General features: G+C 41.7%; 1 protein-coding gene across 7 annotated transcripts in view; it reads left to right on the forward strand.

Annotated features, from left to right (window-relative positions):
* Window positions 1–22,416, forward strand: part of RNF7 (ring finger protein 7) — a 79,552-nt gene that overhangs the window by 51,345 nt on the left and 5,791 nt on the right. For 5 of the 7 annotated variants that reach the window (XM_033958881.1, XM_033958883.1, XM_033958882.1 and 2 more), the window contains 6 exons: window positions 4,307–4,452; window positions 5,715–5,822; window positions 13,129–13,264; window positions 13,386–13,492; window positions 15,486–15,592; window positions 19,388–19,645. In XM_033958881.1, the coding sequence (XP_033814772.1) occupies window positions 4,307–4,452; window positions 5,715–5,822; window positions 13,129–13,264; window positions 13,386–13,492; window positions 15,486–15,592; window positions 19,388–19,399 (616 nt within the window). In that variant the 3' untranslated portion in view covers window positions 19,400–19,645. Of the gene's footprint in view, window positions 1–4,306; window positions 4,453–5,714; window positions 5,823–13,128; window positions 13,265–13,385; window positions 13,494–15,485; window positions 15,593–19,387; window positions 19,646–22,416 lie in introns of those variants that run through there. The other 2 variants (XM_033958885.1, XM_033958886.1) reach the window with 2 other exon arrangements.

Consider the following 22,416-nt stretch of genomic DNA (forward strand, 5'->3'; position numbering starts at 1 on the left):
TGCTTCATTGATTTTACCTTTATAAAATAGAGATTGTTCTTTAAATAATTTTGTGTTTTCGATGGATTTGTTTTTGTGCCATTTTCTTTCTAAAGATCTAAGTTGTCTTTTAATCATTGAAAGTTCTGGCGTGTACCATGGGTTTTGGGCTTTTCGGTTAGAAACGATTTTATTGATTAAGGGGACCTCTTTGTCCAGTAAGAGTTGAATAGTTTCTTTCCAAGTGGTGAGTTGATCTTCAAGGGGATCTGATTCTAAGATTGGGGGTCTTGAGCAAAGAAAGGAGGATATAGATGAAAGCTCTAATTTAGTATAGTCACGGTAGGTGATTATCTTGGGAATAGAAGGCTTGGTATGCCTGTTTCTTTTGGATTTACCTTTGTATTATTTCTTTGGATGGAGGACCCGGGGTGGGGGTGGGGTTGGTGGGTTAGTTTTGGGGTGGGGTGGGTGGGTAAGGGGGATGGGGATTTGTGGGGATTGGGTTTCTCATGAACAAAACTTTGAGCTGTTTTATTGTACCGATGCTGTGATGCTGTTTTTGCTTGCTCAATAAAATATATTTGACTATAAATAAATTTAGTGCACTACTTAGTTAATCCAATATAGTCATAACAAATCTTCATGTGCCCAATTCAGACCTTCAATGAGGAGTAAGAAACAGCTGCAGAGGGGGGTTAGACAACTGTCATTTATTGAAACACTTGTGGTATATTTTTAGTTGTATATGAATTTGGGAGGGGTGGGGGTTAAATCTTCTTCTTGTATGATATTGTAGATTTTCAAGTGATGTTGTACTATAATTGTTTGATATTTACTGTACACTTGATGTAAGTTATAAAATGAATAAAGAAATTAAAAAAAAAAAAAAGAAACACTTGTAAGATGTAAAAATGAATAAAGAATTAAAAAAAAAAAAAAGAAACAGCTACTAATCTATGGATCCCATTGCCCTGAAGAAATGTTTTGTTTGGGTTTTTTTTTTTTTTTCCAACAAAACATTGACCAACATCAGGGGAATAATGATGTATTAAGATAAGTACATTTTTTTGTTTACAAAACAAAATGTTGAAGCTTCACTCTGAATTGGGCATGTGAAGGTTTTTTTATGCATCTGATGCATTGTATTGTATTTATTTATTTATACCCCACCTTTCCCAAGGATCACATACATTACAACAAATAGAACATCAATAAAACATAATAATGATAATGTAAAAAGTCTCTTAAAATTACAAAGAGGCTACCAATGCATCACATCAAAAAACTGTAGATCAAGTCCCATATTTTATCTTACAGAAGAGGTGAATAAGTAATGCACTAAATTAAATAAGTAATGCATGAAATGAGTGCTCGTTTTGAGTCTGAGGCTTTTTTCTTCACTGCTCTTATAGAATAATATGGGCCGTTAATGATCTTTATAGTGGAATGTTTGGATATTTTTGTATGATATCCTTCCTCCATTCCTTCTCAAGTTTCAAGTTTATTAGAAATTTGATGAATCGCTTATACGTGAAATACTAAGCGAATTACATTAAAATCAAAATAAGCATACATTAAAATACAGAAAAAAAAAGTAATAATAACAAATCAGAAAAGGGGTTGGACCTACAGACCAACAGACATAACTGGATGTGGAGGAATGAAGGGATAAAGTTACGATATTAATAATTTTAAAAAGAGGAAAACAATAAAGGGAAAAAACATTAGGAAGGGTATCTTTTTTATTTTTTTATTTTGATAAAGGATCTACTGCACTGTGACTATTCCATTCAGAGGGTAAAAGCATCATTAAACAGGAAGTTTTTTAGATTAATTTTAAAACGGCTGATATCTTTTTCGTCTGTTATATATTGAGGAAGAGAATTCCAGACTTGGGGGGCTACTATTGAAAATATATCATGTCATCTAGTGCCGATCACTTTTAAATAAGGGACTAGCAAAAGACCTTGGGTTGATGAACGAAGGGGGCGAGAAGAGTTGTATGGAATAAGTATCCTGTTTATAAATTGTAAATGCCGGTATTCTAAACATTATGCGCATAAATTGCGCTTTAAATGTCACCTGTCATCTGGTTGCCCTGTCTCCCAGTCTGGCAAGGATCGCCTTTTAAGTTCTCACAATTTTCTTGTGATTTAATAGCTTAGAACAATTTTGTGTTGTGTGTAAATTTGATCACCTCACTCATTGCTCTCATTTCCAGATTATTTATAAACATGTTAACAAGCATCAGTCCCAGTACAAATTCCGGGGGCACTCCACCTTTCTCCATTGAGAAGATTTACCATTTAGCCCTACTCTATTTTCTTTCAACTAATTCCAAATCATATTCTGACATTGCCTCCTGTCCCATAGATGCCAACTCCATGGATGCTTGAGCACCACCAGTATTGAGAGAATATGTCTAGGAAGGAGTAATTTCTGTTGTGCTTGGCACCTCCAATCATTTTACAAAGTTGTCTGCTTTGTCCTGTCAGAAGTCTCTCATGATGAACCTTGTCAAACACTTTTTGAAAATCCAGATATACTAGATCAAATGGTTCACCTTTAGCCACGTTCATTCAAGCTTTCAAAAAATGTAGATTTATGATGCAAGACTTCCTTTGACTAAATCCATGCTCCATCTTCCAAATTAAACTATGACTATATGTTAGCTTATTATGTTCTTTATAATATTTTCTATCAGTTTGCCTAGCACTGACATGAATCTTATTGGCCTGTAGTTTCCTGGATTACCCCAAGCAATCCTCACTCCACCAGCTACCATTTTTTCCCTGTTTTGGCTGAAACCAAACCAGCAACTAAATTTTGTCACTCAGTTTTGGCCGAAACAGAAACTGTAAATTAAACCACACTTCACCCCCTCCCCCAAACAGGAGCAGCTGACCTCCAAAGTACAGCCAGCTCATTTCCAAGGGCCTCCATAAGAACAAAGGCAGAGCAAGGCTCCCTTAGGCCCTCCCTCCACCATCTGTAGGGCTGGACTCCCCTTCACCTGACCTCAAAAACATTGGTGGTACATTAGAAACAGGAGCAATCCACACTCGCCCCTGCTGGCAACCTTGTCACTATATCTGCCAGGACCTCAAACATAAGTCTTGTGAGACTACTTTCTAAAGTTGTGGCAGTCATATTGAGATTGGAGCTGGCATGTACCAGAGTTTCAGTTTCAGCCGAAAATACACATTTTTAGATTTCAGGTTGGTTTCGGCACCAAAACTAAAATCAGCCTCTATTTTCTATCTTTCTAATGATTAATCATCTACTCTGATAACTGTTCTAACCCTTCCCTCTTAGAGGGCAGGTTCTAGGTATAGAATCACTTTCTGACTCACCAAGTCTGCCTCTCTAGCCTCCGGAGTTCGAACTCATTCTTTGAAAACCAGGAGCTCTATACATCAAATGCAAACTGGAAAATAATCATATATGTAGCATTCAGTGCAAGACACTAAATAACTTACATGTCACTGGTGTCTTTGGCTTTCTTTGTATGTTCTGTGAAGACGTGTACAGTTTGGAGGTGTTCTAAAATAAACAGGAACCCAACAATGAAGAGGTTGTACACGATTCAAGATCATGTCTACAGGTCTCACAGTTGTAGAGATATGAAATTTCCATTGAAGCTGACTTGGCATGTAATTGGTTATGAATGTATTAGACTGATATCTCTCCTTAAGCTAATGTTAGCATGTATTAAATATAGTAATTTTACTGCAGACAACAAGGGCGTCTTAATAATAATAGTTTATATACCGCAGGACCATGAAGTTCTATGCGGTTTACAATGATTAAAAGATGCCACAAATTGAGTGGAATTAACAAAGTTAAAAGCTAGTGATTAACAGCTCTAGGGATCAGTTATTGTGGAATAAGAACATACCTCTCAATATTGAGCCTACAGCAGTCAATGTTTTCTTTTTAAACCTAGGCCACCATATGTAAAAAAAGAATCTGAATGTTCAAAAGCAGTATCCTGATTGCTTTATTTTTTTCACTATCCTAAAATATCCAGATAGTTATTCAGGTAGCAGAGTTGAAAATCAATGCTACCTGGATTAATTGTGGTCTCTTCCCCGGTTGTGACTTAGGACAAATCTGCACTATCCTAACAGTGCTAAAGTGCTATATTTACTGTAAATCCTTTTAAATATCAACTGCATAGAATAAACAGTATAGAGACCATCCCAAAGTTTATGTAATATGTGAATACCAGGGAGATTGATGATGATCCAATAAAACTTGAAGACATCATTGATGTCTCCTCTTCTTTTAATATCTATTCTTAAAAATTATATTTTTGTCACAGAGAACTGTATCTTAATGGAAACTACTTGCAGTGTTCAGGAGCAGTAGAACTGATCAACACAATATCAACATATGCACTGGGCCTTTCTGCAGAGAGACACACTGCCTCAGAGACCAACACTGATTTTGCCCATCATATACTTGAAGGTGAGACTACCTTGCATAATTCTGTAGGTAGAGGGAAATGGCTTGTAGGATTGTGGATTGTAGGATTACTGTAGAACAATCTCCTCAATAACATGGCCTGGAGGTTCTGATTCTTTTTCTGGACATTAAGAGTTTTCAAGTAAAGGGTCTTTAGATAAGCTGTGTTCTGTTATACAGTAAAACCTTGGATTGCAAGTAACTTGGTTTGCAAGTGTTTTGCAAAACTAGCAAAACATTTTATTAAATTTTAACTTGATATACAAGCAACGTCTTGCAATACAAGTACATACAGTATACACACATCACAACTGAGCTGATGGTTCTTCTCTCTCTGACGCTGTGGGAGTGCAGTGACTGTTCTAAACAAGCAGAGTCTTGCAATACATGTACATACAGTATACACGTGTCACATCACCCCAACCGAGCCAATGGTTCTTCTCTCTCTGATGCTGCAGGAGTGTAGTGACTGTTCTAAATGAGCGAGGTCTTGCAATACAACTACGTATAGTATTTTGTATTAAAGTTAGGGGGGCTGTGGAACGAATCGTCTGAGTTTCCATTGTTTCCTATGGAGAAATTTGCTTTGATATATGAGTGCTTTGGACTACAAGCATGCTTCTGGAACAAATTATGCTTGCAAACCAAGGTTTTACTGTATATTGAAACTATTAGACCACAGGATTATAAGCAATGTCGTTTCACATGGGAAAGGCCTTGACAAACAAATTTAGGAAAGGAAAAGAGGCTGAGATTTTATATATCACCTTTCTGTGGTTACAATCAAAGCATCTTACATATTCCCCTGAATTCTATAAAAAGCGCAAAAAATTACACACAAAAATCTGGGTGTGCAATTTAATTTGAATAACAAGCCAATTAGGCCTGGATTCTATACATGGTGCTGTGATCCTCAGCCGCACACAATCCTTTCAGCCCTGAAGCAGCCTTACTGGTGAAACACTGGCTGGCCTTCGTCGGCATGGGATCTGTTGTTAATCCTTTTTGAATATCAGACCCTATGTTCCCATGTCCAGATATCATGGGTTTGCATGTGGCCTTTCTACATTTGGGTTTGAGATAAAGGCATTCTACCAGTGAATCACTGGCTAGTCTTCTATGTCCCTCTTCTAAGGTTTAAAACAGAGTCCTCTGAACTCCCTTTTTGTCATTCCAAGATCAAATCTGACCCCAGAAAGAAGCCATAGTTTTCTTCAGATATGTTATACTTGCTTTTAATGGGTTATGTTTTTATTTTTAACCAGCAACTGGAAGTGCAGGGATTCATACTGCAGTTTCTGACTTGGATGTGGTTCCTGAAACACACCAACCAGCAATACCAGAAGGCACTGAGAACATAAAGAAAAGAATAGGTATCCAAACTTGGTGTCAGTGAATTTAATATCCATCCGTAAAAACAAAATCTGAATTGACTATGGTGGTGAATTGGTATGACTGTGAGACGGAGATTTATTACAAATGGTTTTGAGGTAGAAATCCTTGAAACAAATAGCTTGCCAAGACTTATCTTCATGAATTACTGCCCCATTTTAAAGCTTACATTCACACAGATACCATTTTATACTCTGATCTGATCTATATCAGGAAACATGCCAATGCACTGTGGATATGCTCAGTGCAACCCACAAAGTACAGACAGGTCAATATTCAAAAGCACATATCCACAGCGTGGCAGCCACTAGACAGATAAGTCAGAGTTTCCAAGAGGGAGACTTTTTAACTGGTCCTGTTTATAAACTTATACCCTAGAGCAATGTAGAATTCATAGTCTCTAATTCAATCCATTGAAATCAGTGTTGCTGGTTGGCAGAAATCTGGGACTTGCATAAAATCTCCCCCTTGGAACTGGAAGCTCTGGATAGGTGCCCTATCTATGAATTTTAAGTGGCACTATCCTATTAGAGCCAGGGTGGAACAAGGGCAGACTGTGGGCATTCTGCTAACTCTACAGATAGCCAGTGATATTCAGCCACTATCTCTACAGCTATGTGAATTAATTTAGGCCAGTAAAAAGGTTGTCCTAACTTAAACCATATAGCTACATGGATAACAGCTAAATATTGTCACTTATAGAGGTAATTCTATAACTGTGTGTCTATACATCAGCGCCCAGAGGGCACCCACTTTTCTTGCAGAATAGTACTGTAGTGTAGCTGGATATATACATATACTTGTGCACAAACACTTCTACCAGTCACAGAGCTTGGTTAGTCTATGGGCATAAGTGCTTTGTGCACACTCATTTGTAAAATATGCATTAGAAACATAGAACATGATGGCAGAAAAGGGCCGATGGCCCATCAAGTCTGCCCACTCAAGAACCCTCCCTCCAACTAGTCTGCCTGCTCAAGGACCCTTCTTCCCTGGAGTATCTATCGATTGAGCATTATTGCAGATATGTGCATATGTACAGAATATAGTTTAGGTGCATATCTGTCTATCAGGTGATTATTCTGCTAGTGTGGATTAGAACCATTTATCACTTTCAGTTAGAAAACATAATTTGTTATTGAATTGAACAAGTTGTCACTTCAGGAGACACTGGACTGTCAGGGCTTGATATTCAGTGTGATTTAAATGGGCTGGGAGTCATTATTCTGCTATACTTAACCAGACAGTGCTACTGAATATCATTTCTGACTGTTGCAGCATAAGAACTTAAGAGTTTTGCCATACTGGGCAGACCAAAGGTCCATCAAGCCCATTATCCTGTTTCTAACAGTGGCCAAATCCGGTCACAAGTACCCGGCAAGATCCCAAAAGAGTAAATTAGATTTTATGTTGCTTATCCAAGGAATAAACAATGGATTTTCCCAAATAGTAATGGCTTATGGATTTTTGTTTTAGGAAATTATTCAAACCTTTTTTAAACCCTACTAAGCTAACTGCTTTCACCACATTCTCCAGCAATGAATTCCAGAGTTTAATTACATTTTGCGTGAAGAAATAGTTTCATCTCATGCCCCTGTCCTAGTATTTTTGAACAGCATAAACAAGCAATTCACTGGCCTGGTTTTACACATAGGCAATGAGGGTAACTGCCTCTGATGCCCAAGTTCTGGTAAATACTGGAATTTTACTGACACTGCCATAACTCAATCAACAACCAGTCCTGGAGCAGTAGCAATATCAAATGTATTTGCAAGATTCAGTACAAAGCCTGCAAGCCCTCACTATCTAGGCAGGCCCTGCAGTACTCTGCTCCTGCTCACATGTGTGAGAGGAAACAGAGCACCTTTGAACCTCTCTAGGGTGAATACCAAAAGCAGGGCTTGCAGGCCCTGCAATGAATATTGCAAATAAAACTGCCACTGCTATCGCGGCTTCAGAACTGAGGGAGAAGGTAAAAGGATTAGGCAAGGGTATAATCAGGCAGGGGAGGGGACAAGGAGCAAAGCACTTCTTCTCCATTCCCCTCCCCCCATTGTCTTTGGGCATGTAGGAAGAAAATATGATCCTGCTAGTAGATAGGCCATTTGGCCTTTATCTTCCATCATGCTTATGTCTAGTCTGCCCATCCACAGTAACCATTATCTCTTCCTCTCTCTAAGAAATCCCACGTGCCTATCCCAGGCGTCCAGGAGACTGTTCCACGCATCTACTACCCTTTCTGTAAAAAAGTATTTCTTTAGATTATTCCTGAGTCTATCACCAATTAACTTCATCCTATGTCCTCTCATTCCAGAGCTTCCTTTCAAATGAGACTCAACTCATGCGCATTTACGCCATGTAGGTATTTAAATGTCTCTATTATGTCTACCCTTTCCTTCAAAGTATACATATTGAGATCTTTAAGTCTGTCCCCATATGCCTTATGATGAAGACCATGCACCATTTTAATAGCCTTCCTCTGGACCAACTCCATCCTTTTTATATCTTTTTGAAGGTGCGGCCTCCAGAATTGTACACAATATTCTCAATGAGGTCTCACCAGAGTCCTATACAGGGGCATCAATACCTCCTTTTTCCTACTGGCCATACCTCTTCCTAATCACCCTTTCATCCTTCTAGCTTTCGCCATCACCTTTTCAACCTGTTTGGCCACCTTAATATCATCACATACAATCACACCCAAGTCCCGCTCTTCTGTTGTGCACATAAGTTCTTCACCCCCTAAACTGTACCGTTCCTTTGGGTTTTTGCAGCCCAAATGCATGACCCTGCTTTTCTTAGCATTAAATTTTAGCTACCAAATTTCAGATTATTCTTCAAGCTTCGCTAGGTCTTTCTTCATGTTATTCACACCATTCGGGATGTCAAACAAGATTCTCTTCATCTTGGACTGATATACTGTAGTTAGATCTGTTGTAACAAGAAACTCCTGGATGTTCTAGTGTTCAGAGCATTCTTCTTTCTATGTGAGTTAGAGAACTTGTTGGTGAAGGCTCCTGGGAAACTGGCTTTGAGAGCCTCAAGCACTGGCCTCACCTGTTCCTTTATAGATGACTTTGGCATGTCCACAAAAAAAATCTTTATAAATTCTTTACCACATCTTCTCATACCAGACTGAAGCTAAAATTCCTCAGGAGGGCCTGGATAAAGGCTCATTTGGCACCAGCTATGTCTTCTGCATTGCACTGAATGTTTCTGCACCAGGCACCCTTTCTTCGGTGTCCTTACTGATCTTTTATGCACAGCTTGATTTGATTTTTAACTTTATATACATTTTTTATACAGCCAAGAGCAATTCTGTGCAGTGTGAAATATAAGCCAACTTCTCCAGTGCTACTAGCTGCTGAAACTTTTGTGCCACTATTTATAAAAAGTTCCTTATGGGAAGGTAATGAACAATTAATCAAAACTAACACGTAGCCTCCCTTATGATCAAGTAAAACAAACTTCAGTGATTTATAAACACAGAAAACCAGAAAACACAGAAGTGATTTATAAGCACAGAAAACTTTTATAAAACTTCAGTGATTTATAAAAAGTTCCTTATGGGAAGGTAATGAACAATTAATTAAAACTAACATAAAAAGTTCATTATGGACAATTAATCAAAACTAACAAGTAGCTTCCCTTATGATCGAGTAAAACAAACTTCAGTGATCATCCAGACATTGCAAGCTAAGTACTGGATACTATTAATTAAACTTTATAAAATAGTTGTTCTCTGTGGACCAGCGATTATATGCATATATATGTCATTTTCATTTACTGGTGTGATGGTCATGAGACTCCTTGGGCACTTTTCTGGATTATTTAATCTTTCTAAATATTTTCAGTCATCATAACGGATGTGTTGCATTATTTTTAAGTCTTCTGTGCTAGCTGCTTATGCAAAATCATGGCTGCCATTAATCCTACTTTTTTTTTTTGGGGGGGAGGGGGGTTGGCATATGTAACCTCTGACGGATGCCTCCTGCAATGCATCTCCTCTTCTGCCTTCCTGGAAGAGAAGCCAGGCCCTTGGGTTATGGCATTTTTTTTCTCCTCCAATAACAGGCAAAAACCTCTGGGACACTTTTCTTATCTTTTTAAAATACTTTTGGGGGTTTCTGCATTGGTGCATAAGACCATAAGAGCAAACTTGTTCCCTTGTACATGGGCTTTCTAATTGGAAAGTAGGCCTATCATGGGAGGCTAGTGAGAGTGTGTTGATTTAGGTTTGGCTTACTGATAGATGTAGTCACTGGGCCTAGGATTGGCTCCATCACCTTCTCCTGCTTTACAATCAATATAAAGAGAAGGGTGGTGGTAGAAATGGCAGCAGGGATGGAGTGTAGTCTTAAGATTCACATTCTAGGACTGCATATGGTAGCCACCCTAGCAATCCTGTTTTTCTGTATTTCTGGCAGTACAGCAATTAGCATCGGTGGCGGATGAGAATGCAGCAGATATTTCTGAAACTTTAGAGAAATGGGAATATGTGCTCATGAAGCCAAGCTTGGGTTTAAAGCATAGACTGTCAACCACTGTTATACATACCACAGAGTAGCACAGATATCTCTTCCAGCTGGCATATGCTACTCATCACAACATGCTGGCATCAAGAGCAAAGCTTGTGGTGATGGCTCTGCTGATCTTGTGATACAAAAAGACAAACAAAGCTATCTCATTAATTCTGAAAATACTTGTGGTGCAGGGCTGGATGTGCATTTGAAATGATGCAGACAAAATCAGAAGGCCACCTGCATCCCTAACCCTCAGGAGAAATTGCCGTAGTTAGATTTATCCAATACCAGGCCCATAAAGGTTACCAATTCTGATAAGTGTGTGGGAGAAGGGGGGATGATAAATGGAGAAACAACCTGAGCAAACTGATTTGTTATTCACTACAACTTAACGTGTATGCAGAAGCAGAAAGAAGACCAATTCAAAATCAGAACTTAAAATCACATTTTCTTTAACCCTGCATGTCATCAGTTTTTCATTTAATCAAAATAGTTGGCCAAGAAGCTATCATACAAGTGGCAGTCCCTGTAAGTTGTTCCGTAGGCATGGGGGGGGGGGGGCACAGGTGCCGTGGCCTCCCCAAAATTTGCCTGGCATTAGGAGGGAACAAACAGGGTAGCTGCCCTATCTCCCGCCGAAGCCTGCATGCGACTTCGCCTATGCTCTGGGGCTCTAATGTTGTGCTTGCCGGCTTCCCGACCCTTCTCCGATGAAACTGGAAGTTACGTCATGAGGGGGGAGGGAGGAGAAGTGAAGCCGGCAAGCACAGTGTTAGAGCCCCGGAGCATGGGCGAAGTCGCATGCTGGCTAGGATGGTGTCAGCAGATGAGAGCAGGGAGGTGGTGTCAGCAGAACGCATGGAGGAGTTCAACTCGCTGCTCCTGCTTGTTTCGGGCTAGGGCATCGTCGATGGGAGATAGGACAGGGAGGGAGGCGTTCAACTCGCTGCTCCTGCTTGCTTCGGGCCTTCCTCGCTGCTGGGTCCTGCCTTCGCAGAAACAGAAAGTAGGTGGGACTCGGCAGCAAGGAAGGCCTGAACAAGCAGGAGCAGCGAGTTGTGAATGCTGTGCTGCCGACGGCTGTGTGAGACCAGGGGTGGTGGGGTAGTGGGCGGGAGAGAAATGCTGCTGACGGCTGTGTGAGACCGTGGGGGACTGCTGCTGCAGCACCCAATTGGGAAGAGAGAGGGAAAGAGGGAGAAGGAAGACCATGGAATGGAGAGGAGTGGAACGAGAGATGCCAAGTCCATGGGAGGGAGGGAAAAGAAAGGAGATACCAGACCATGGAGGGGGAGGGAGGGATGCCAGGACATGGGGGGAGGGAAGGAGACAGATGCCAGACCAGGGGAAAGAGTGGAAGGAGAGAAAGGAAGGAGAGGAGAGAAATTCAAGAGCTTGGGGGAAGGAAGGAAAACTAAGGAGACAAATGCAAGACCAGAGGGAAAGAAAGGAGAGGAGGTACCAGAGCATGGAGGGAGAGATAGGAGAGGAGAGAGATGCCAGGGCATGGGAGGAGGGAAGAAGATAGAGATGCCAGACCATAGGGTGGAGTGGGAAGGAAGGAAAGGAGGAGAGATGCCAGAGCATAGGGGAGGGGGTGGAGACAGAAAAATGAGGGGGGGGGGTGAAATGAATCATACAAAGGAGAGAAGGGGCACAGGATGTACAGTTTATTGAAGGGACATAGAAAGAGGGAAGATGCCGTATGGAAGAGAGAGAGGGCGGACACTGGATGGAAAGGGCAGAGAAGGCGGACAGTGGATGGAAGGGGCAGAGAGGGTGGACAGTAGATAGGGTAGAGAGAGAGGGCAGAGGCTGGGTGGAAGGGACAAAGAGAGAGGGCAGATGTTGCATGGAAGGGAGAGAGGATAAACGCTGCATAGAAAGAAGAGCGAAGAGAAGATGATTAAAGCAGAAACGACAAAAGGTAGAAAAAAAATTTTTTGTTGCTTTTTGTAGAATCAAGTCGTATTGTAACTGTATTGATAAAAATTTATAAATAGGAAATGGAAATAAGGCAGTTTTGGGGGGACTAAATCCCTTTCCTCAGGTCAGGACAGGATACCATAACAGCAGTATACTGTACTGTCCTGAAGAAAGATTTGGCCTCTAAAAGCTAATTGAAAAATGGATTAGTCCAATAAAATGGTATTATCTTATTTCTCATTATTTGTTTTATTTCTATTTGTTAATTTGTAAAGTGATGATTGTTTTGTATCAGTTTTTTTCAAATTTACTACTACTACTACTTACATCGACTGTCTTCATATTTTGCACAGTATTAGGGGACGTGTCACTGTTTCTGTGGTGTTGCATTGTATGCAGTCTTGCATCTTAGGGTTTCATTTTTATATATTAGTACTTTTAGTTTGTGGTCCCATATTTGCTTAGGGGTTATCTGTGTTCTGGTAGGAATTAATGTTTAGAAGCATACAGTGTGCTTTGTGTAGTTTAATTTTGTGGTTAACTATTATGTGTTGTTAATAAGATTATATTGTATGTATGGTATATATGAAAATTGAATGGAAAATATTGTATTACAATTAGTACTATTATAGGGGTGGGATCTGGGGGCAGAGATTAGGCAGATAAGGGGCAGAGATTGGGTGAGGTCAAGGCGGAGCTTCCCCCCCAAACAAAAAAGTGTTCTGCTGCCTATGAGTTGTTCACAATTTGGTATCTGCACAGAAGGGACTACTTTTACCTTACCTTTACAAAAAACAAAAAAAAATATATACTCTTAAATTTTTTATTTGGTTGATAGGAAAAAAGAAAAAAAAGAGAGAAGCTCCTGTAGCAGGTCCCTGGTTAGCCAAATTACATCTGGCTGATAATGGCATTGATGGACGAGGTAATGAAGGAGAAGCTGGAGTCCTGGAGTTCACCCAGTTGTTAAGTTAGTAAGTCATTAGAAACACACAGGAGAATTTGAGTTTTAGGCCAGTCTGTAAAGACTAAAATTTCCAAAAACTGAAATGGAGTGATGATATCAACCCCTTGTCTTCCTTTTTTTTCATGCAGCCTGATCAGATATTCAAATCACTTGGCTGAGCTAGATCTGGATCATAACTGTATAGGAGAACTGCCTGCAAATGATATCTTGGAAGCACTGGTGGAGAGAAAAAAAGGTGATATGTTCACAGGAAAATCTGGAATGTATAATGCTCAACCAAATTACAAAAGAATTGTATTATCTATTAATAGAGATTGGCAGAGAACTGCTTAGCTCAGTGAATTTTTTTGTTTGTTGTTTTTTGGGGTGGGTGGAGTTGGGGGGGGGGGGTCAATATTAAGCACAGCTTAAATGGGCAGAAGAGGCTCCTACCCACTTAAACTACACACAGCTAGCCAGCCACCAGTGTTCATCGGTAGTTGACTGGCCATTGCTGCTGAGTATCAGCTTCAGTGACCTTGATACTGTCTGGGCAGTCACTCGCTCCTGAAATTTTTTATTCCTAAATAATCTTCATACAGATTTAAATTGTATTACTAATTGAACAACTATAAATATCAAGAAATTAATTATAATAGTGCTCAGAAAATGGCTACTCTGTAGCTCTATGTGCTTTTTTTTTCAACTCAGTGAAACAGCACCATTTCCAATCATTGCACTTCTCCCCATATATCCAACAATAACAATTTTGTTAAGTCTAAGTCTTGTCATAAACAAAGTAAGATTCTTTCCAAATTCCAAACTTTTTTTGTATTGACTCAAAACCGTAGCTCCTCTCTCTAGCTCCATGGCGATGTTGTTCTCCGGTGCTGACTATCTTCAGTGAAACCTTTAAAATTGTATGGTAAACTATCATGCCCAACAGGGATCCCGGTTTCGCTGAAAAACGGCTTCTTCAGGGGTAAACTGCAAAAAATATAAAACAAACTCAAATCAAAAAATACTCTTCAGCTATACAACGATAGCCTAAAACTTTTTCCCAATTATGCATTAGGTAATATACTGCACATTTCATGGTGCACTGTCTAGGCAATGCCAGGTTGGAATCGGGCCAGTCCCGGAAGTAATGTGGGACGTATGTTATTTAGGTATTCGTGCCTAACCAATTTTAACTGTGTCCAATTAGGTATGCAGTACTGCATTGAGTATCAGCCATACCCATGTAACTTAAGAGTATCACTGCAGACCCACATTTTCAGTGCTGGTGCCCAGATATGGCCTGGCACTGAATATCTTGGCCTATTTTAGCTGGCAGTAATCAGCATGTAGAAAAAATGATTCCTGCTAAATGAATATCAGGGGGTTTGTTTTTATACACAATCACACAGAGTGCACGAGCTGCATTTGATTCCAAGTGTATCATGGGCCATGAGTGCAGCACTGAGCACAGCGGTCCTGTATCCACAGCAGTTTCTTTTTCTCACCCCTTCCTTCGGCTGCTGTATGGATTTTTCCCTTTCTTGCAACACCCCAGCCGTAGAGCTTCCACTTTGGTGCTAGAGCTATTATCACAAGACAGCATGTGTGGAGACTGAGTTAACCTGCAACTCCATGATCACATGCCTTACTTCCCTGCACTATAGGCTGGGAACACTTTAGTACCTGTGAATTAGGGGCCAAAGGTTCAGCCTGACCTGTGATAATCTCTCATGCTGATGCTGCCATTATTCTCAAGAGATTGGCTGAGGGGAGTGACAAATGAGGGGGAAAAGAATTGGAGGACCATCCAGAGGGAGGGGCTCGGAACTGAATCAGACTGGAGGAGAATAGGGGAGAGCAGACTGTCATTTTAGGATTAAATCTAATAGGCCAGTGCATCAGTGCAGGATAGAGAAAGTGTGGGCATGGACACTCAGGACAGGTTAGGTTGTTGGGAGACCATACAATACTCCTGCTATGTGCACACCTGGGGCATGTTGGTTTGGGGGCAGGGCCTGTGCAACACTCCCAGTTTGTAAACAAACACACTCAGGGCTCCCATTGGTGCCCCAAGCAATTACTCTGCTCACCTTAACCTAAAGGTAACTCCAAGCCATCAAAGAAGATGCAGCAAGAACAAAAATTATAGCTGAAGGAAAGGAGAAAATACAAAAAAGACAGAAACAAGAATGGTTACCAAACTTGTATTACTGAAAGAGACCAATGTTCTTTCTTGTTCCTCTCCACAGGCAAGCTGTCAGATTTAGAGATAAAAGTAACAGCACAAATTTCCCTAGATGCATTCACTTCTATTTTGAAGAACAGCAAGAAGCTGAAGTCAATCAAAAAGAAAAAGGTTAATTCAAAGGCTCTTATGCAATAAGCAAACTGTGTGTGGGCAAGAAGCTATACTGCAATCAGTGACATAGCGAAGAGGAGGCGAACCACCCCGGGCATTGTCTTGGACTGGGGCACTGGCACTTTGCCGCACACCCATCTCTTCAAAATCTTCAGTGGCAGCAAACAGCATCTCCTAGTTGCTGCCTGTGTCAGTCTCAGCTCTCCTTCTGACATCACTTCCTGGTCATGGGACCAGGAAGTGATGTCATAGGGAGAGCTGAGTTTGGCTTGAGCAGTAGCTAGGAGATACTGCTCACTGCCGCCAAAGATTTTAAAGAGGTACGCGAGAGTTGGGGTGCACGATGGGGAAGAGGTATGTGGGGTGGTGCCCAAGACAGGGAAGAGTGCAAGGGGTGCACAGTGCGGTGATGCCCAGTGCCACCATCCCAAATGCCTCCTTCCCTAGCTACACCACTGATTGCAATGCAGGCATGCATTTTACTATCTGAAGTTACTGCTTGTGTGTATGATAAGATATTTTACAAACATCCAAATGGAAAGAGATAGTAAAACATTGTTAGAGGTTAAGACCAGCCTTACATGTCTTTAGGGTTTGATTTTACTGTTCCTGATGTCACTAAGCAGTGATGTCATAAATAAGGATGCAGAGCTTGACCTAAACATTGATGTCATAAATAAGGATGCAAAGCTTGACCTAAACATCTACCCCCTGATATTCAGTGCTATTTAACCGGCCAGGAACGGCTCCTGGCCAGTTAAATGGCATTTAGCTAGTTAATGTATAATAGTCAGCAAGAGATAGTTGGTTACGTCTCTTGAATATTCAGTTAGCGACTGAATGTTCAAGGGTTGTATTGTGAATATTCAGTACTGGACGGCTAAGTTTAGCGGGTAAATTGGACTACATAAATAGCACTTTTAACAAGTGGCCAGCGCCAAATATTCGCTTAGCCTGTTAAGTTAGAGCCAACCAACACAACTCAGATATTTAATGCTTATCACCAGAAAAAGCATGGCACTGAATATCTGGGTTGAGAGCCAGCGTCAGGAGGACAGCACACTGCCCGGCGCAGGCTGAAAATCGCCTGGTTACTGTCTCTGACCAGAAATTAAGAGGGAGAATAATCTTATAAATGAAAGCACATATGACCTAGAAGTCTTATTTCTATCACAAACGGAATGGGGGAGACAAAAGTGTCTCATTTTCACTAAGTAGCTTAAATTCAGGGCTGGCTTAATCATTAGGAAAACCAGACAGTTGCCTAAGATGTCTGGTTTCAGGCAATGAGGAGTAGAGAATGACACGGTGGCGGTTTACCCGCGGCCACCGCATTTTAGCCGCGGGTCACCGCCGAAAACGGGGAAGAAAACTAGCAGTCGCTGCGGCGACGGGGACAAGGCCATTCACCGCCCGCGGGGCGGTGAATGGGTCTTGTCCCCGCAGTGAGGCATGAAGGATCGCGCGGTCCCCGCAGCTCACACCCGCCTGCCCAATCGATTCTAGTGTTTAGCCAGCTCTCTCCCTTCTCCTCACCTTAGTTTGTAGATTTTCTTTTTCGACGACCCGCACGCTATCAAAGAGCCGCTGCTGCTCAGTTTCGATCTTCTGCTCTGACGCAACCGGAAACAGGAAGTTGCAGCAGAGCAGAAGATTGAACACTGAGCAGCCGCGCGTGTGCGGCTCTTTGGGAAAGCGTGCAGGTCGCTGAAAAAGAAAGCCTGCAAATTAAGGTGAGGAGAAGGGAGAGAGCTGGCTAAACACTAGGATCGATTGGGCAGGCGGGTGGGGGCTGCGAGGACCGTGCGATCACCCGTGTTCCTGGCTCAGACTGTAAGGAGGGAGTGAAAGGGAAAAGGATTCTGGGCCAAGGTGATGAAAACGGAAAGAAAAACCCACAGCAGGAAAGAAAGGGAAGGACAGGCAGGTGAGCCAGATGCTAGAAGCAGGGGGGGGGAAGAAAGAGGGAAAAAAGCTAGATGGGGTTGAAAAGAAGAGACACACTGGTATGGAAGAGGAAGATAGGGGAAATCTGGACACAGGAAGGTAACAGAAAGAGGGGAAATTATGTGCATGGGGCATAGGGACAGAGACAAAAAGGGGACATGCCATGGGGATGGTATATGGACACAGGGGGGGGCAATGGCAGATACATAGGGGAGATATTAGAAAAGTATATAAAATCGTACCCGTTTGAGGCTTTTATGTATGCAGCGGTGACGGTGACGGGGTGGTGAATGGGGTTGCAGTGGCGGTGACGGGGCGGTGAATGGGGTGGCAGTGGCGGTGACGGGGCGGTGAAGGGAATGGCGGTGACGGGGCGGTGCAGAGGATGGTGAGACGGGGACGGGGCGGTGACGGGGACCAATTTTTTCACCGTGTCATTCTCTAATGAGGAGCAAGTGCAGTCAAAGCAAAACAGTAGATCCTGTCAGTCAGTGTGCCTTTTTACCTACTGGAAGAGTGATCGGTTTTCAAATAAGCCACTTACCTGCTTAAAGGTGTTTGGATACTGCCTTGATGTCCAATTATGCAGTTTTATAGAATTATCCTTGGAGGGGTTGTTCATGACTGATCATGATTGTTGTTTATAAAAATCTTGAAGGAGGGGCCTTTGAATATGGCTTGTATTTTATTCATTTCAATAGCCTTATATCAGCCTTTGCTAAACCGCAGTGGGCTGAATATAGGAATTCTACATGAATGGAACACAGTGCACACCAGTAAATTAAACTCAGATTTTCACTTGAGAGTTATTTTATAAAATTAATCTTAGTTAAACAAGGGAACTACATGCTTATGAGTACAAATTATCAGCAAATGCCTTCTTAAACAAGTGAGTATTTAGGGCCAGCTTTAGATTCAACCATACAGGAGCATCACTAAAACTTTGATGCAGTACTACTGTGATGCTCTGGGATCCATTTTATCAACCTTTTATATCTCTAGGTCACAGGTGTTGAAGTCGGTCCTCGAGGGCCGCAATCCAGTCGGGTTTTCAGAATGTCCCCAATGAATATGCATTGAAAGCAGTGCATGCACATAGATCTCATGCATATTCATTGGGGAAATCTTGAAAACCCGACTGGATTGCGGCCCTCGAGGATCGACTTTGACACCCCTGCTCTAGGTGAATACCTGCCCCCCCCCCTTGCCATTATTTGTCCTCCTACTCAGGAGGACATCACTCAGGCTAAAACTGGCATGTGAATAGAGAGAAGGTCAGGAGTAAGGTGCTAGCAACAGTTAGCAGAGAGAATGTGCAATAAATATGGGTGGGGTGGGGTGGGGTAAATCAGCCTTAACTTGTAAAGAAATACTGCTCTATAGAGAACAGTGGCATGGTAAGTGGGGGGGTGGTCCACCCTAAGCGCCATCTTCCTTGTTGCACCGGCAATCCTCCCCTTCCCACTCCTTTCCCTGCCACTCACTTGCCCCTTCCCTTCCCCCATATCTTTTCAGCTTCGGTGTGAGCAGCCACCAACTTACTGCCTACGTCTGCTTCGGTGCTCTTTCTGACGTCACTTCCGGGACCCACACCTCGGAAGTCACCTCAGAGAGAGCGCTGAAGCCAATGCAGGTAATCAGTTGGTGGCTGCTGGCACTAAAGTTAAAAAGGTATGGGGAAAGGGGGCATAAGTGTGGTAGGGGGAAGGAGAGGGGAGCTGCTCACCCTCACTACACCACTGATAGAGAAATCTAATTTTTAAACAAGGATGTCTGTAGTGTAACTATAACCGATACTTTAGGTACATTCTGGTAATTATGTTTGGTCTTTTTTTTCTTTTTCAGAAGCGACTATAAGGAATTGCTTAACCATACCAGTGTGGCTGATAGTTGGAGATCATTTTGACGGAAGATAGTGAATGTTTGCATGTAGTATTTAGCAGGTTACATATATACATACACTGACACATTAACATTCATTTGGAGGAGGGATTGAGACTAAGCTATTAAATATATATATTTCTATAGTACTACAAGATGTACAAGCACATAAAAGAGATAGTACCTGCTGTGCAAAGATTATAATCCGGATCAAACATACAGGTAAGAAAGGTTTTGGGCAGTTCATTTTTATAGAACCTGATAGAAAAAATAAATGTATGACCAAGAGGAAATAGTTTTAAGATTAAAAACAGCCTCATAGAGGAGAGGTTTAGGTAGGATTTGATTGAGGCACTTTAATGAAGAGCTCTGTGCCAGAGGACACAACAGGCATGTTCATGTGGTGAAGGTGACTCCTAATGCCCATGCCTTCTCTTGGAATCTTTAAGGAATGGGCTAAGATAAGGGGTTCAGATCACACTGCTGGCCCTTGTTAATGTGATCTTGGGGAAGTCTCTTACCCCACTGTTGCCTCATGTACAAACTAATTGTAAATACCTACTATACCTGAATTTAACCTGCATTGAACTACTGAGTAAAGGTGTGAGCTAAACTCCCAAACCTTTCCCTTTCCCTTGTAAATCATGAAAATTTCCTGCTGGAGGGAGCTGAGGAGGGACTCTGGATTACATGGCCTGATTTGGCTCAGAGCAGTCTTGCTTTTGAAGGGGACAATTTTCAAAAGTCTCATTTACCCACATAAAAATTACTTTTAAAAAGAGGTAAACATTACATATTTTGTATGACAGCACCAAGCTTTTATCCAGAGAGAGATGCTTGCTCTGGGGAGGGGGAATAGTGGAGAGAGAGAAATATGCCTGGGGATGGGGGAGAAAGGAATGCTTGATCAGGGGATGGGGATATAGGAGGGAGATGCTCAGGAATGGGAGGGGGGGATTAGTGAAGAGAAAGATATTGAGAATCTAATGGAGTAAGGGGATGATTATTTTAAATGTTTTTGTTTACTGTTTTATTTGATTATGGTTATATTTATTGTAAGCCATCTAGGTTTTAGGCAGTTAATAAATATTTTAAATAAATAAATATACTTGGGGGAGGAGGTTAGTGGAGAGAGATATGCTTGGGGGAGGAGATATGGGGGGAAGAGAAATGCGTGGGGAAGGGGGATATGAGAGAGAGAGAGAGGGATGCTTGATTAAGGGAGGGGGTTATAGGGGAGAGAGATGCTCTGGGGAGAGGGTTAGGGGAGAGAAATGCTTGCTCTAGGAGATAGTGGAGAGAGAGAGAGAGATATGTAAACCTATGAGCACAACTGTAAAAGAGAAAAGCTTTTGGTATTTTGATTGTTGATGTGCTTTGCACTTCATTAATTGGAGCAGGAATGTTTGCAAGTATTGATTATTTTGTAGTTCTTTTTTGTTAGCTGTATTGCATGTTATGTGAAGATTTTTATTCTAGTACTGTGTTACATCTTTTATTAGAAGAAAAAAAAAGTAGTTATCAATACATAGTTTTGGTTTTATTACAAGTTGGAGATTGAGTGTGTGTCCTACAAGGAATATGAAGTAGAGAGACTGATGGTACACAGGTATAGGGTGGAGAAGGTTTGGAAGAGAGTTGTGGTGTATGTAAGGCTTGGTATAAGTGTGCTCTTGAGAGAGATGTAGGCTAGTGAAAATGGATGTCACTGACACACGCTGGTCAGCAGCGTTGCAATCCCATGTAGGAAATTACTTGACAGCTCTCCTTCAGCTCATTTGGATCCAAAGTGGCCCCTGCTCAAAAATTAGCAAAGACCACTGCTTTAGAAGGAAGAAAGGAAAGAAAGATATGATACAAACCTAAAGGGCTAGATATACTAAGCCCACCGATTAACTTCTGACCCGATTCACTAACATCTGCCCCGATCATCCTCCGATCCGCGCATGCAAATGAGGGGGAACGGCATTCAGATGCAGGCAAGCAGCGATTCGCTAAAAATAAGAGGGACACCAACTGGGCTGACCAATCAAAAATAAGTGTCTGCTGAGGACCAGTCGCTCAGGTCCCTTCCTACTGCCCTACCTTCTGCCGCCCTGCTCTCTGCCCCAATCTCCTGCTTCTCTGCAAGCCCCAAATCTCTCTTGCTTCACTGCAAGCTCTGAATCTCTCCTGCTTCTCTGCAAGCCCTGAGTCTCTCCTGCACTTCCCCATAGTGCAAGCCCGTGGTTTTAACCCGCGGGTTTAAAGCAGGTTAAAACCACGGGCTTGCAAAGAAAAAAAAAGTAGTGCTCTGCCGGGCATGGAGAGTAAAAACAAACAAAAAACAAAGGTTGCTCTTTAAGCATGTGCAGATGGTCTGCACATGCGTCGGGATCGCTATAGAGCGATCCGGGCGCTCGGTTGGGGGTGTGATTCTGATCGCCCTCATTTACATGAGGGCAATTCGTGAATCAGCCCCCCGGACACTGATCAAATCAGATCCCTCATGGATCAGATCCGATCTGTGCCCTTAGTTCCATGTGATGGGGTGGATTAATGAGATGGATTTAAGCAACTAGGCTGAAGCCAGTACGGTTCTTCTAAGAGAGCTTCTCCTTTAACTTTGCAGCAGAATTCTTGTTTGGAAGTCACATAAGTTGCTGGTTCAACACTCAATATTCCTAAAAAAAAAAATAAAAAGCTGCAGAATACAAGTGTGTTTTGCATACCAGAGGAAAGCACATAGAGTGAAAAAGTTCAAGGACAAAAGTTCATTGTGTGAAGCTGAAGAAAGGGAATGTGAAATACGCGTACTTCAAGGAGAATAGATTCCCAGCAGAACATAAAGAAGTCAAAACAGTGACAGGATTCAAGCATGCATGGGCCAAATACAAAGGGACCTTAGTTGGGGAAGATCATAGAGTAAGTAAAGCCTAGGACAGTATGATAGATGGGTACAAATGGGCAAAATGGATGGACTAAATGGCCATTTTACTGTAGAAACCATTATG

This window comes from Geotrypetes seraphini, chromosome 9 (genome assembly GCF_902459505.1).
Source record: "Geotrypetes seraphini chromosome 9, aGeoSer1.1, whole genome shotgun sequence".
NCBI classification, from domain to species: Eukaryota; Metazoa; Chordata; class Amphibia; order Gymnophiona; family Dermophiidae; genus Geotrypetes; species Geotrypetes seraphini.